The 16,263-nt window shown below is 57.2% G+C and overlaps 1 protein-coding gene across 5 annotated transcripts in view; it reads left to right on the top strand.

Moving 5' to 3' along the window:
- Positions 1–16,263, top strand: part of ANO1 (anoctamin 1) — a 174,762-nt gene that overhangs the window by 76,020 nt on the left and 82,479 nt on the right. For all 5 annotated transcript variants that reach the window (XM_037840409.1, XM_037840407.1, XM_037840408.1 and 2 more), the window contains exons 2-3: positions 7,780–7,952; positions 15,070–15,402. In XM_037840409.1, coding sequence (XP_037696337.1) covers positions 7,780–7,952; positions 15,070–15,402 — 506 coding nt within the window. The remainder of the gene's footprint in view (positions 1–7,779; positions 7,953–15,069; positions 15,403–16,263) is intronic.

Raw genomic sequence — 16,263 nt, 5'->3', positions numbered from 1 at the left:
GATGGGGGGATGATTTGGGTGTTCTTTTTTCACTTTTATTTTTTATCCTTTTTCTGGTTCTTTCTGATGTAAGGAAAATGTTCAGAGATAGACTGTGGTGATGAACGCATAACTATGTTATCATACTGTGGACAGTGGACTGTATACCATGGATGATTGTATGGTGTGTGAATGTATTTCAATAAAACTGAATTTAATAAAAAAAAAAAAAGTCATCTTTTCCTGATAATGAAGAAATTCAGAGCCAGCACATCATAGCAGATAGCCTGGAGCTGACATTATAGATGGGACAGACAACAAACAAGATGATGAGGTGAGTTATGTGGTGTATGAAAGATGGTCAGTTCTGTGGCAAAATAAGAGAATGGGTGAGGTAGCAAGCAGGTATGCAAGTGAACAAGTAAATGAGTGAGTGAATGAAGGAAAGAGTGGCTGAGTAAATGAATGAGTGAGCAAATGAATGATGAGGGAAGGAGTGAATGAGTGAATGAATGATGGCTGAACAAATGAATGAGTGAAAGAATGAACAGGTGAGCAAGTGAATTCACATGGGAGTAAATGAGTGAAAAAGTGACTAAATGAGCAGGTGAATGAATGAATAGTAAGCAAGTGAGTGTGCAAATGAGTGAATGAATGAATGAGGGGAGAGCAAACGCATGCATGAGCAAGTGAATGAACCAGCCAACATAATACTATCAGAAAAGCCAGGGGAAAGTTGCCGAGCCCACCTGCCCCGGTCTGCTCAGGGGCAGCAGCCCTATCAGAACCCCCTCCCCACAGGTGGCCCTTCATCTGAGACCGCTTAGCCCGATAGGATAATTTCTGGGATGCCGTGCGGTGGGGTAGGCAGCCAAGAAGTATTGAAAACACTTACCACAGTGGCTCTCTTGGAAGATGCCTTCAAGAGTTCAAGTGTATCTCTTTTTGGTATTTAAATAGAAGGCTCTTTTACCTCCTCCATCTAAAAACTGGTGTAACCAGCTGGGCAATCCGATCCGTTTTGTAATTAAAGGCCACTCTGTCAAAATATTTTAGGAACGCACCGCCAATTGGCCCTTAGGCAAAGACGGTTTTCTCTAAATTTGTGCTGTACAGATAAAAACCTGATAAATTGGCCATTTTTTCCTTAAATAATAAAAGCCAACAGCCAACTGCTTGTCATGTCAGTGTTTTAAATAAGTCATCTTTTCCTGATAATGAAGATAATTTGCGTTCATTGTGGAAATCTTAGAAAACACAGAAAAATATAAAGCAGAAAATAAAAGCCGTTTACTGTGTTTTTCCTTAAAGAACAATGAAAAGGCTTTGTCACTCAGCCATCTGATTCGGCAGCCGCTGGGCAGATGTGGCTTCGAGCCCTTGAGATGTAGCTTGTCTGAAAGGCTTAGCTGGAAAGAAGAATATAAATGATCTCACTGATAATGTTTATGTTGATTACATATGAAACGATAATATTTTTTATATTGAGTTATATGAAATATATTATTAAAATTAATTCCACCTGATTATTGTTACTTCTGATGTGTGGCTGCTAAACCATCTTGAATTATATCTGTGGCTCACAATAAGTCTCCACCAGTCATTGCTGCCCTGGAGGGTCCAGGAGCTTGCTCCTTTAGCACCCAGGAAGGTTCCATCTGGGAGACGAGGTTCCAGGCACCAAACTCACATGGGGTTTGGGTTCTCATCCACCAGCATGAGCTGGGGGCCATCTATGGACTTTTGGGTGAGCATCTTTGCTCCCTGCTTTTTGGTCCTCCCGTGGATGTGGGGCTTGCTCCGGGCTGGGTGCCTGGCCCCGGGCTGATACTGATGATGTCACCCACGGTCCACCTGCCAGAAGCTTGCAGCCCGGCCACTCGGCTGCAGCACGGAGGCCCCGGACCCCGCAGAGACCCCGACCCAAGCCAGAGGCTCAGCGATGGCCATCAGTGAGTGCCCAGCCCAGCCCACAGCAGGCTGTCCAGGGAGGGGCCACTCAGGCCCAACAAAGCCCGGGAGACCTTTGATTCAAGTCATCAGGTGTCCCAGGAAAACATGGGGTCTTTGCATAAAGACAGGAAAGCCTGGTGATCTGCCCAGGGAGCTCCGCTTGACCTTGCTAGGGAGGTTTGGATGAGGCCGCGCTTCCCGGAGAGGAGGGATGTTGGGATCCATGGCCAGGCCTCGAGAGGGGTCTTAAGGGAAGTTACAGGATCGTATCTGGTTATTAAGCCCGGGGGTGCAGGGCAGGGGCAGGACGGGTGCCCTCCCCGGCCCCTCCCCATGCCCACGGAGGACGCCGGGCCCCACGCGGTGGCACAGGTGGGAACGGCTGAGTCGCCTTGGGGCCGCAGCCCCTCCGGGAGCCTTACCCGGCAGGGTTCCCAGGGGATCTGGGGAAACAGCGAACAGCCGAGAGGAAGACCTGACTCCCTGCACGCAGTGCGCCTTTGCCTCCGTGTGCTGTAAGTCCGGTGTGCCAAGTGGATGGGGTTTTAAAATCTTGTGAAAGGATATGGCTGTCACTCGGTGCAGGCTGGAGTGACGCCCTCTTATTCTTTCAAGCTCTGGGAAGAAGCAATGAACCAGTCAACAACACTTTCTTTTTCTGTCCTTTTCACCAGCCTTCAGTGACCAGACAGCTGGTTTGGGGAGACCCCGCAGGCATCACCTGTGGTCAGGGGTGGGTGGGGGCTTACTGCTGGGGTTCCCTGGGGTCACCAGGGAGGAGGAGCTGCTTGAGGCTTGGTCTAAATTTCTCTGCACATCCCAGGGGGGTGCAGTTGTGCGGTCGTGGGGACCCACTGTGAGGCCACTGTAACAGCTGCAGGGATGTCAGTTAAAACTTGCATAATTAAGCTCCGTAGACTCGCTTGTTAAATCAGTATAAACTGGAAGACTGTACAGTGTGCCAAGGACTGTGTAGGGAGTGAGAAGTACGGAAACAAAGCAGAAGAAATGAGGACGGTCAGGAAGAAATGAGCACCCCACACCCGCAGGGAGCCAAGTCCGGGGATGTCAAAAACAGGCCTGAGTCATCCTGCCTGAGCCGGGCAACAAAGGGCTCCCTGGGGGAGATGGCGTGGGACCAGCCAGCGGGGATCCCATCGAACCTTGGAAATTCTCAGAAGGCCTCGTGTTAACAAAACACATTAAGAGTCGAAAAAGCCTCCGATGGAAATGGAACACCCATGGATTCTGTGCAGGAAAACATCCCCCCGGACGGAGCTCCACGCTTTGGACGCGTTCCAGGGCTCCGGGCTGGCAGTTTCCGTGCCAGCGGTATCTCCCCATCAAGCTGCCGCTCTCCTCCGGCCGCTGCTCTGGGCTGTGACATCATCCAAAGGAAGGAAATGACAGTGGCCCGTCTCCCTCCCGCCACAGCTAAGCTGTAAATTCCCAGGGCCTGTCCTCCAGGGAAAATGAAAGCCCAGGCTGCTGCTGGCACCTGGTGCCATCTACCTGCTTGGCGTGCGTTTCTTTCGCATGTGGGCTGCCCTCCTGGGGCGTGGAGAAGCAGCAGAGCCGGAGTGGGAGCAGGGATCAGGGTCCTGGAGCAGGGGCGGAGGGCCTGCGGGCCCACAATGGCCTGACTCACAGGCTGCTCACTTCTTCCGTGGTCTTGTCCCTACCCCGGGGCAGCCCGTGAGTCAACTGCATTTTTTTTAGCACCTCTTTGAGTGCAGAGATCCATCCTGGGGGGAAGACTGCAGCAACCGGAATTGAACAATCTTGGCCTGGGCCAAAGGAGGCGGCTAGGGACAGCTGTGTATCTTGTAAAAACAAATCTCATCTCATTCTAATTCCAGAGCGGGGTGTGCCTTTTGGATTTGGGGGTCGGGAGACCTAGATTTAAGGCCAAGTCTGGCTCCCTTGCCTACAAACTTGAGCCACGTGTGCTCCCTCAGCAGGCCTGGGCGTTCTCATTTGAGAAAGGTGGGGAGATAAAATCAGCCCCCCTAGGTCTTCTGAAGAGCACAGCCGAGACCCTGGGTGAGCCTGGGGCAGTGGAACTCAACCAGGTGACACCCCCTGCCCCGCCCAGGAGGCATTTTTCTCTGGCATCTAGTAGGTGGGACCAGGGAGGTGGCTGACCCTCCTTCAGTGCACAGAACGGCCTCCCACTGCAAAGCATCTTCCAGCCCCAACGTCAGACGTGCCCAGGCAGACACAGCCGGCTCTAGAACACCATACTGGAGGCGGCCTTTGCTAGAATATTCTCCGACCCGGGGTTCGCGATGGCCAGGCACCATGCCAAGAGCTGACTCGCTGTCTTGTTCAGTCCTCAGACCCAGCCAGGAGTGGGGCACTGCTTGTCCCATTTTCTGAAACAGAAAACTGAGGCATGCGGAGCCACACAGCTGGTTAATGGTGGAGCCGGTTCTTGCCTGAGCTCACGTCTTGCTCATCATGCACCCCTGCACCCCCAGAACTCGGCATGCCTCACGCCGTTTCGCTTTGCCCACAAAGGTTGGATTGTTCATCTTTTCCCTGAATTGCAAGCGGCCAGGGCTGAGCACTCAGACACGCTCAACGAGGCAGCGCAGAGGGTAGTGTTCTTCTCTGTGTGGGCCATGCTCAGCGAAAATAAAATGCTCTTGGAAAGCCTCTAATGAGGTAGCCAGGCTCCTGGCTGTCTTCTGCGCCCCATGCCACTCCATGCGTGTGTTCCCGCTGACGCCTAAAATCTCGGCAAAGACAGAAGTGCCTGATGACGTGTGACATCACAAATGACACAAACGGCAAGTGAGCTGTGATGCAGAGAACTTTCCAGAGTATAATGCACCCTTTGAACTAATTAGCCTGTTGCTTTTTTATTCATGCTCAGGGAATCAACCCTGCTAATGAAATCTATCCCTTTCTTTTTTTTTTAATGATGGAAAATCACTGCGTCAAGGAGCAGAAAACGCAAATTGAATGCAGCAGTTAATCTAGGTGAACCATTTCTAAGAATCCCAGGGCAGTGGCCCGTCTGCGACGAACTCGGCAGGGAGCTGGTAAAGTGAAACCATCCACCAAAAAAGGGGCCCCTTTAAAGTAGTCCTAGTCTTGGGTGATGTGGCAACTTAGAATTCTGTTCCCCCTCCCTGATTTTTGGGGTGCTGTTGTTTTTGCTTTTTGCTGGTACCCCAAATCCCCAAGTCCAAGAACCCCCAGTCCAGGCCATAAACCGGGGTCTGGGGATGGAATTGATCTTTCTTGGCCATGCTGCCGCCCGAGGCTCTTGCTCTGCCCAGCAGACCTGTCTTCCCTCCGCACCTACCGAGACCTCCTAGAAGACCCGGGGAGGGGGGTGGCAGCAAGAGGACACAGAACGCAGGGGCTCGGAGGGAAGAAAGCCGACTAGACATCAGGCAAGCAGACGTCCCGAGTGTGGCTAAAGCATAACGCATGGGAAACCGAGAGGTTGAACACGACCTCGGGGCACTGTCCGGGGAGGAGGCAGGGAGCTGCCACCTGCCTAAGAGGTGGCCCCCCCACCCAGCAGCCCCCCAGAGGGACTCGGGCATCTGTGTCAGCAGGAAAGTGTCATTTCCAGACATTTGGGAACACCAACATGTCCAAAACCGACGGATGTTTTTACTCTTTTTTTCACAAGTTTCACCTTGCAGGCTTCTTGCCACTTGAACGTAAATTTAGAAGGAGAGTGCATTATGGGTACACGATCTTGGTTGTTTACCAACAAGGATAAGAGGATGGAGTTATGTAATTCTGTGTGTATATGTGTGTGCATGTGTGTGTTTAACTCTTCCCAGCCCTGAAAGCTTGAACTTTTAGGGGCACAGTCCCCCCGGCGTGGCTGAGGCTGCGGAGAACTGTTTCCAGCGGGGACTTGGCCAGCCTGTCGCACTTCTTCAAACCCTCTCTCGCTGTCCAAAGGCGCAAACGATCCTTGAGGCCACACAGTGGACGTCGGCACAGCCGGCCTGGGGACTGGTCCTGCCCAGCTAGGAAAAGTCCTCCTGCACCTCAAGGACTTCACAAACTTAAGCCTAAATCGGGGTGGAGGGAGCGGGGTCTGAGGCGATGGGGCTGGAGACAATACAGGGGCTGTGCCCTTGGCCCAGCCTGACAAAGGCCACCGCAGCCACCACGGCTGAGCCCCGCTCTGTGTCTGGCCCTGCGTTGTGGCTTCCCACGCTGGACGCTCACACGCCCCGTGGAGCTGGACCGTGCTGCACGCGCGAGGCTCTGTGCCCAGGAGGAGGCTGGCCCAAGGTCCCAGGGGCTGCAAAGTGCTGGAGCAGGAGCTAGACCCCACCCCATCACCCCACCTCACCCTTGGAACCACATCATGCTGGTGACGTCATGGCCGGGGAAGGCAGCCTCACGATCTTTTCAGACCAAAGTGGTCCGTTCGCCGTATAAAACCCTCTCCTGTGGGATCCTGGGGTGCTTCCACCACGAGGTGGAATAATGTATCTGGAGGGTGGGGTGGGGTCACCACCGGATGTCCACACACTCATGTAGGGAAAATGGCCCATCTGACCTGCTGACTTTGCACATATAGGCATTTTGCACTGCAGTCTCGCAGTCCCTTTGACAAGCAATTATTGAGCCCCTGCTGTATAAACCTAGTAAATGGCCCACTGTAAAATGAGGGGAAGAGAAGCAAGTGCTGCAGCCCTGGTAAAGCAGTTTCTTGGGGCAGAGAGGAAGGCGTGAACACTTGGGGCAGGGGGGAAATCCAGGGTGACTTCCTGGAGGAGGTGGTATTTGCTGCACGCCTTGAAAAACTAACAGGATGTATTGAGGCAGAGGAAAGAGGGGGCTTTTCTCCTGCTGGGCAGCCTGGTTGCCCCCTGGAGACCTGCAGGGTCCTCCTCCCCCTGCAGGAACGGAGGCTTGAAAGCATGCAAGGAACACCTACTGTGCGCTTGGCCCTGGGGAAGGAGAGATCAAAGACGTGGTCCCTCCCTCTGGTGGACAGTGGAGCTTTGTGCACAAACCCCCTGCCTGCCTCTGCTGAGCACAAGAGGCAGGGACTGTTCCTTGGCCTTCTAAGCCTCAATTTCCCCTCTGCAAAATGGGGACAGGACCTCCAGGGTGGCTGTGGGGCCTGGGTAAGGGCCTCTTCAGAGACCAGTGCCAGACTACTAAGTGTTCCATAAATGGGGCTCATGGATAACCTTGGGGGGCTCCCCTGCTTGCTGTGGGGGTGGGGTGGGGGGAAGCCCATTGGAAAGGCAAGGAACCTGGGAGCTGGCCGGTCTGCACAAACCAGGGGAGGCTTCCCGGAAGAGGCGAGAACTGAGTGACAGCAGGAGTTTGCCAGTGGGGGCGTGGGGGGAGCCTCAGGGACAGGAACTCCTGACTTCAATCCCAGAAGCTTCTCTCCCCTGCCAGGGCGACCCGAGATAAAGCGACAGAAGTGTGACTCTCAGGAACTTTTTTTTTTTTTTTTAAGGTGGGGTCTACTGGAAGTTTCCTCCCTGGTATGAAAACCCAAAAATTCCAAAGGGGCACGTTCCCCGGATAAAAATAAAACTTGGAGGGGGCCGCAGGAATGGAATACTTTCTTCCTGTGTTTAAAATTCTACGGAAAATCTGACCCGCGTCGCCGCCGCCGCTGCCATAGGCGGGCGGGAGGGCGCGTATAGCTTTTCTTTAAGGAAGAGAAAGTCCGGCGGGCGGCCAAGTTCCCCGGGCGGGCCGCGGGAGTGACAAGCGGCGATCCGGCCCGAGGAGGGTCGGGCGGGCGGGCGGAGCGGGAGGCGGCCACGTCCCGCGGCCGGGGCGCGGGGAGGCCCCGGCCCCCTGCGAGCGCGCCGTGAACGCTGCCGTCTCCGCTTGCAGAGGCCGCCGGGGCCGTGGATGGGGAGGGCGCGCCGCCCGGCGGTCCCGGCTCACAGGCGGCCGCGATGAGGGTCAACGAGAGGTACTCGACGCTCCCAGCCGAGGACCGCAGCGTCCACATCATCAACATCTGCGCCATCGAGGACATCGGCTACCTGCCGTCCGAGGGCACGGTGAGTGCCGGCGTGCGCGACCCGGTGGCAGGGCCGCGCCGCGCACCTGCGCCGCGGCCGGGGAGGGCGGGAGCCGGGCGGCCACGCGGCGCCTCCCGGGTGCCGGGGCGAGGGCCGGCGCCCTTCGTGCCGGGTGGGGGGCGCCGACCGCGCACGTGGGCCCGGGGAGGGCGCGCCGGGCCGGTGTCCCGGGCCGCAGCAGGCACGCGCGCAGCCGGCGCCCGGCGTGTCCCGGGCGCGGCAGCCACCCCGCAGGACGCAGCGCCCTCGGCCGGATCCGGCCCGGCCCCCTGGCTCCGGGTGCCCGATCGCAGCGAATTCTCCACGAGTCCGGGGCCCGAGCGGAGAGCGCACGGCTGGGGACCCGGGTGGGGACCCTCCCTTCCCGGCCCGCGCCACCCCGGGGGGAGGGGGGAAGGAGTCTCGGGCCCGAGCCGCGGTGAGGCCGCGCAGGGGGAGGTGGCAGCCGCCGCCCTCCCCCCGGCCCGAGTCGCCCCACACTGTCCGCAGCCGAGCCCCTCTGGGGTTCGAGGTCCCCGGGGCCCCGCCGGCGTCTCCCCTGCCTGTGTAGGGTCGCGCGGTGGCCGGCACGGGAGCTGCCAACGCCGGGCGCAGCCTGCGGGCGCCGGGCCGACGAGACTTCTTTCCGCGGTGGCCCCTGGCTCCCCCGGGTCCGGGTGGTGGTGGGCCCCGGTGGGCGAGCGTGGATGCGGCCTCGTGGGTGGGGCCTTCCAGTCCGGGGCTCTGGAACCCGCCCCTAGCCTCCCCGGGGCCGACCCCAGCGGGCGTGTGTCCGCGGAATTCGCCCCTGAAGGGTTTGGATGAAAAGACAAAAAAGTTTGCCCGAAGAGGGAAAGGCTGAGAATGGCGCGCTCAGCCCGGGCGGCGCCGCGGTGGAGCGCCCTGGGACGGGGAACAGCGCCCGCCGTGCTCCGCCCCAGACCTCGCCAAGGCCCCTCCCCGGGTGATGCCAAGGCCCCAGCCGGTCTGTCCACGCGGAGCCGCGGCTGCCCTGCACCTGCCCCTCAAGCCAGAGTTGGCGGGGGGCGCCAGCACGCGGGAAGGGCCAGGTGGGAAGCGGGCGGGCCTGGGGTCACTGTGTCCCGCAGAAGGAGACCACCAGCCCCCTCCACCTCTCCAGCAGAGATGGGGGCCGCTGCTGGGGTGCAGGGTGGAGAGTGGGCACTTGCTCCCAGAGCAGTTGAAAACAGTGTTGATAGAGAGGGGAGAGTCAGCGGGTGACTGGCCTCGGGCACAGAGGAGTCATCATTTCAGCAAGAGCTAAGGTGCCTGCTGGGTGCCAGGTGGGCCGGGCTCAATCCTGGGCACCCCAGGGAATGTGAGGGGAGAGCCCCGCCCTCTGGAGCTTAAGGAGCAGTGATGGAGGCCCTGACCCACTGCAACCCCGGGGACACTTGAATGGCCTTGTGTGTCTCCTGCGTGTTGGCTCATGTAACTCCCACTGCAACCCTGTGGGGCAGGTGCTGCTGTTACAGGTGGGTGTCCTGCCCCAAGTCACCCAGCAGCTGAGAGGAGGGATAGGAAGGGTGCAGGACACAGAAGCAGGTGGCCCCTGAAGATCTGACATTCTGGAGAGGAGGAGCTGTGTTACCCGAGTTGCCTGTGTCTGCAAAGATCCAGCCAAGGGTTCGGAGGGGACATGGGACACCAGTTAGGAAGAGAAAGGGTGGTGGAGGCGATGGAGAGAAATGGACATTCGGGAGGTAGACGGGATTAGACTTGAAGATGGGGTGGATGTGGGGGTAAGAAATGGCACCCTGACAAATGACTCCTGGGCTCTGGAATTCTAGTCAGGGACCCTTTGCCTATCCAGAGCCAGAAACCACCTGTCTCCCCCAAGTCCAGCCGAGGGCCACAGGGTCTGCAAAGAAGCAAGATCTTTCCCGTTCACAGGCACAGGGACAGGCTCAGCTGAGACTCTTGACTCTTTCTTTGTGCCTGAGTTTGGAGGGGGCAGGCTTTGGACTCGGGGCCAGAAAGGCCATGGGTGGGAGCACAGGCTGCAGGAAGGAGAGTTGGCTGAGTAGCGTCCTGCCAGGGGAATGTCCGCACACAGGCTGAAAGCGGCAGCTCCTGGACCTGTCTCTGCAGGGCAGGCGGTACAGGGAGGGCCTCTGAGGGCTTCCCCAGCACAGCTCAAGCCAGTAATTATTGCTCAGCCGTTGCCCTGAGTCACCCAGCGAAGGCGGCCCTGGGCATGGAAGGACAGAGGGCGTGGACTGCATTTTGCAAAGCTTCTGTCCCATTCCCAGCCTGTGTCCCTCACAAGCAGGGGCGAATGCTTGAAACGCAGCCATCAAAATAGGCCCATCTCCTGCAGACCCCCAGTTCCCAGGCTGCCTCTCTGACTCCCCTCTCCCTGTCATTCCCCAAGTTCAAGGTTGAAAGTCACTTCATCATCTCAGTACCAAGAATTGACTCCAAAGCCAGTGGCCAGATGGGATGCACTTTATTTCCAAGGTGTTAACCTTTGTGTGTTTCTATTTTGCAAACTGAAGGCTGTGTGCCGTGGACCCAGGTGCCCGGAACAAGCCTGGGCACACTGGAGAGACGCCCCGTGCCCAGGCACGCTGAGAAAAGAACGTTTCCCTGCCTATCCGCTATTGGGCATGATCCGTTTTCAGATAAGGTTGTTTGCCCGATAACCACAACTTGATAGGTAGTAGTGCTTAGTGGTTTCATTTTTTTACAATTTTTAGGATAAAAGTGAAGTTTAGGACAGATACTCCCCTCCGATCTGAAATTCAAAGAGTCCTAGACCACGGGAAGTTTTTAGGTCACTGATTTTCTTTCCCCTGTTTTCAGAGAAGGTGAACATAGGGGAGCCCCTTAAAATGATCCCTTAGAATTGCCACTACGTCAAATTTTTCATATGACTGCGTGAGTTCAGACCCTGGAACGGAATTCCAGATAAGAAGCCAAATAAATGAACGCATCCGCTCCCGGTCCACCGGCCGGTGTGGACACAGGGTTCCGGTGTCCCATCTGCCCTTTCCTTGGAGTTGGGGGGGGCAGTTTGGAGAGGGAGGCACGGGCCAGCTGGGGGAGGGCTGCGCCCACTCCCGCTGGGCGGGAGACCTTTGTCCCCTGACATTTTCCCACATAACCTCAGGAAGATGTCTCTCGCCCCATTTTCCCATTTTCCTCAAGGGAGCTCCTTCTAGGAGCATTTTCCCCAAATACTCAGGAGTAATCTTAGCAGCAACCAGCTCGTTTTATTCTCACAGGAATCCTGTGGTGTAGGTGGACGAAGCGTCTTTGTGCCCATTTCACAGAGGAGAAAACCTGAGGTTCAAAGCTGAGGAGTGTCCCGTGTTTCAGTTGCGTCCATATTCTTGGATCAGGTAGCTACAACCAGGAACAATATGCAAGCCCCAAGCACCTGTCATGCATTCATTCATTCATTCATTCCTTTGTCAACTGCATATTAGCTACCAGCAATTAAAAAGATGAATAAGAAATCTCTCACCCTCTGCAGAGGTTTACCAAGGGGTTGCTCTCCCCTTTCCTAAGAATACTGAAAGAAGAACATGTCGAAGGCTTCCCAAACTCGAATTGGGAAGTTATGCATGAAGTCTAACCCCCATCCCTCCCACTGCAATGTCAATCTTTGCCTTTTTGTCCTGCCCCTCTCAAGCAAAACACCCTTGTCACTGCTCTGTGGAAGGGCCCTGTAGGGTCACTTGGGTGGCTGCAGCAGGCTCACTGCCTCTGATGTTTCTTCTCTGCTCCTGGCTGTGTGGCTCCCTCCCAGACTCCTTCCCAGCCCCGTTCAGAGTTGCACTCCAGATCCTGGGAGCCTCCCAGCCCATGTAGGATTAATTTGCAGAGAGCCCATGCTTTCTATTTAAAAGTTGCTAACCCCTTCCCCTTATTCAGGGCAGCTTATCCCCATTTTATAAAACTAAGACCCAAAGAGACAGCGGTTACTTGCTCAGGGTGGTACAGCGAATCATCGGCAGGGCCAAAAATGGGGCCAGACCCTGGGACCTCCCCCCCAACACACACCAGGGCTCATTCCTGCCTCCTGCTGATCCCAGCAGCACACCCAGCTTGTTTTTGTAGTGTTTCAATTCAGCATTGCCAATATGTTTCACTCATGGTCCACTCTGACCATGAGATTATTTTCCCCTGCCCCCCCCACTTAGTTCTTTATTTATGCATGTAACTCAACTCACAATTAGAGGCTTCACAGTAAGGCAGGCCATGCTGTAAGTCCTTTAAACATATTAACAAGCTTAATCCTTCCCTCCTCGAAAGGAAATCTTATTATATGAAGGAGGCCTTACTCATTTTATATAGAGGCAAGCAGAGGCACAGAGAGGTTAAGCTATGTCCCTGGGATAGCAGAGCTAGTGAGTAGCAGAGCTGATATTCAAAGCCAGGCAGGAGGACACCCACTCCTGATCAGACCCCTGCACCGCCCCTCCCTCTCCGTGCCTGGGTTTCTGTGCCCCTCCAGACAGTCGTGCCCCGGAGGGCAGGCATGTTCTTTGATCAGGTTTTACTACCCAACACTCTCCCCTACCCGCCGCCCCAGCTCCTTGTTCATTATTGGTGGAGAATCACTGGTCGATTGGTTAGGTTTATTCCCCTGCTCTCTGGCTCAACAGATAACTCAGAATTCCCTTCTCTTTCTCTAAGTGTTGTCTGCCCACCCTGTCCGGTATTAGACGTTATTCCAGCCAGCCGGGGGCGTTGCAGAGCCCTCACCGGAAGCTGAGCCCTGGGTGGTGGGGTGTTAGGGGTGTTCCCTGACCCAGCCTCAGGGATCCTGCCGCCTTGTGGGTGGTTCAGAGGAGACCCCAGCCCACGGCCACCTGCACAGGCCAAGTGGTGGGGCCTCCAGGCCCATGGGGACGCAGGGTTTGACCTGTGCCCTGAAAAACAGGAAGGATCAAAGGGGCAGGCAGGGAGGGAGGGCAGGCAGGTGGGGAGCACAGCCCATGCAAGATGGGGAGGATAGCATGTGCAAGGCAGGGAGGAGGGAGGACATGCGGGTGGGAGCACAGCCCGTACAAGGTGGGGAGGAGGCAGTAGGATGTCCTGTTGGAGAGGTGGCCGCACTCCAGCACAGGGCCTGGGGTGGGGAAGGGGAGAGGGAGGTTTGGAGAGTTGGGGAGGAAGTGGGAAGGTGGAGCAGGATGGGAGCCCAGGGGGAACGCCCATGGTGGGACCCTTCCCTGGGGGCTGCTCCCCAGCCACCCGGCTTCACCTCGTTCCACCTCAGCTCCCACTTGTAAAATGGGCCCAGGGCCCTCCTGGACACGCCGAGCCTCTGGAGGGCCGAGGTGCCAGCCAGGCAGTGCCCAGGGCCCTGAGAGGCCCCATCCCCTTCCCAGATGGGAGTGAAGGAATCCGCAGCTCACCCCCCACCCATCAATACCAATGGAAGGAGGCGGCAGACTCCTCGCAGGCCTGCCAGGAGGGGCCCTTCCCAAACCCTTCCTTCCCAAGCTTTGCAGCATCCGCCACTTTCTCTCTTCCCCTTTCTCTCCTTCTCCCAGAGCCGAACGCTGGGTGGTCTGAAAATAAACAGGATCACAGAGGGCTCTCTCTCCTCCAGACACCATCCTGGCAGGTTTTGTCCAATAAGCTTCCAGTGGTCCCCAGCCTGCCACCCCTGGAGTGAGGGGCTCTCCCCACCCCTTCTCCTGACCTCTGGCAGCAGGGCCCTTTAGAGTCACAGGGCAGCTGGGGGGCTGTCCTGGGGCCCGAGTGGCCACCTGGGGAGCATGTGAGCCCCCGAGTCCAGCACAGCTCACTCTGCCGGCCACGGGTGTGTGGGGCGTCCAGAAGCCACATGCCAGCCTCGTGCTCCATGCGAGCAGACTCTGCCCTCAAGAGAGCAGGAGTGGGGAGCACTGGGAGGAGAGGAGTGGGGAGCACTGGGAGGAGAGCAGGAGTGGGGAGCGCTGGGAGGAGAGCAGGAGTGGGGAGCACCGGGAGGAGAGGAGTGGGGAGCTCTGGGAGGAGAGCAGGAGTGGGGAGCGCTGGGAGGAGAGCAGGAGTGGGGAGCTCTGGGATGTAGGAATGGAAACCTGGGATTGAAACCCAGCTGGTCGGGTTGAGAGCACACAGCTTAGCTTCGACACTGTTCACGGTTTGGAGTAAAATCCAAAGAGCTGCTCATTAGACTACACCCCAGTGTTTCTAATTTATTTTCTTATTTCCGAAGAGCAGCTTGCTGATTAACGTCTGTGCCCTCGATTAACCAGCAGAATCTCCCGGGAGCTCTAGAATTCAGGTTTGGCTTTAGCAGCAGACGTAGCGTTGGCAATTGTACGGACGTCTCCCTCTTTAAGCCGCCAGGCCGCACGTCCCTCCATTTGCCCCTGAGTTGGGCCCTGCCCAGACCCCTTGGCTCACCCCGAGGGGACCCCCAGACCATGCCCATCCATGCCAGTGGCTTCATCAGGTGTGGGAATGGGCAAAGGCCATGTGCAGGGCAGGGCAGAAAAGGGAGGGAGTCACGCCCCAGGAGTGACTCTCCCAGCCGGCAGGGGTCTGCAGCGGGCGGTGTCCCTCCCAGCTCTGAGGGCCCCACGGATGGAGCCCACAGCCCCGACCTGCTCACCCCCCACCTCCACGGGCCCCTGCCTCCTGCTCCTCTCCCCACCACTGCCGCCACCCTCACCCAGGTGCCATGAGGGCACCCCCAGTTAGGGCCGTGGGCCCCACCCCAGTCACCCAGCCCTGGGCACCGGCCTTCACAAGTTGAGGCTTGCTCAGCAGAACCCAAGCTCGGCTCTGCCCTGTCTGAGACCCCGTCAGTTGCGGTTTTCACTTTCAGCTTTTACGAAAGCTTTTAGGGACACCTGGGCCCTGGACATCCAGCCCAGCCTAGCTCTGTAGAACGGCAGGGCCTTCTGGTACCCCATGTCTCCTTCTGGAACATCAGCTCCACAGAGGCCGGCCTGGCTCTCAGCCCCGGGGACCGTGCCGCGTGCCCAGCGGGCACTCAGATGTTGGTGGAATGAATGAACCAGGAGCCGGTGAATCAACGGAGGAGCTCTGTGTGTCATGTGCTGCCTTTTAAAGGCCCACCCCTGACCCCTCGATGCTAAAGGTGTTCCCTCTCCTCCTTGCCCGCTAGTTGCTGAGCTCCTTGTCCGTGGACCCCGATGCCGAGTGCAAGTATGGGCTGTACTTCCGGGACGGCAAGCGGAAGGTGGACTACATCCTGGTGCACCCCCACAAGAGGCCGGCGGGCAGCAGGATGCTGGCCAGGAGGGTCCAGCCCAACGACACTGGCCTGGGGGCCCTCAGCGGCAAGCAGGACCAGCCCCTGCCCGGGCAGGCTGGCCCGGTGGGTGCCGGCGAGCCTGAGGCCCCCCTGGGCTACCACGAGGACGACAAGAGGTTCCGCAGGGCGGAGTACGAGGGCAACCTGCTGGAGGCCGGCCTGGAGCTGGAGAGGGACGAGGACGTACGTGTGTGCGCGTGGGGCAGGAGGGGGCCACGCAGGGGGCACACGCTGGCATTTTCCGGAGGGGGAGCCAGGAGGTCTCGGGTATGGTTACAGCTGGGTAGAAATGGTTTCCCGACAGCTTTGGGGGACCCCCAGCCTGCCCTCTGCCCCCCAGGCCACACCTGTTCTGAGGGAGGAGCTGGCCTTCCCAGCAGGGGAGCTTGGGGTTCAGGGCGGTGCTTGGGATCAGTTCCTTTCTGGAGAAGGTTTACCCGTTCAGAGGGACAGAGGACAAAGCCCTCCAGGATGACCATGGCCCCCCTCTGGGCCTCAGTTTCCCCATCTGTGAAATGGGGAGGTTGAAAGGGTGGATCCCTGGGTCCCCTAGCATTTTCTAGTGCCCCTTTCCCTATCAAAGCTTAAAAATCTCTCTAAGAGGAAGTTTTCTTGTGGGATCAGAAGGTGGAACTCGCTGGCATTTGGCAACTGAAGGAGTAGCAGTGAGAGGAGGGAGTGAGGGGGCTTCTCTTGACTTCTCAGCTGATTTGCTGTGTGTCCCCAGGCAATGTCTCAACCTCTCTGTGCCTGGGTGGCCCTCCTCTTTTAAACCTTGTGCAAGAGGCCCCTGGTCAACAGCTCTGTCCCTGAGTGGATTAATCAGGAATTAGGAAACATCTCTAATTTAGGAAGCAGTTGAGTCAACCCAGAATGTTTAGACTAAAAATTGGTACCGTATTGGTTTGATATTCAATCAGCAAGAGCCACCCTGTCCCTAAATAATGAATTCTTTGGGCCCAAGGATAAGAACGTCTTTGGAATATTTCGACCGGGTGGTAAATGAGGGAACCCAGGTGCGTTGCAATGGTTTCTTATTGCTAC

This window comes from Choloepus didactylus, chromosome 6 (assembly GCF_015220235.1).
Source record: "Choloepus didactylus isolate mChoDid1 chromosome 6, mChoDid1.pri, whole genome shotgun sequence".
Classification (NCBI taxonomy): domain Eukaryota; kingdom Metazoa; phylum Chordata; class Mammalia; order Pilosa; family Megalonychidae; genus Choloepus; species Choloepus didactylus.
This window is presented reverse-complemented; position numbering and strand designations above follow the sequence as displayed.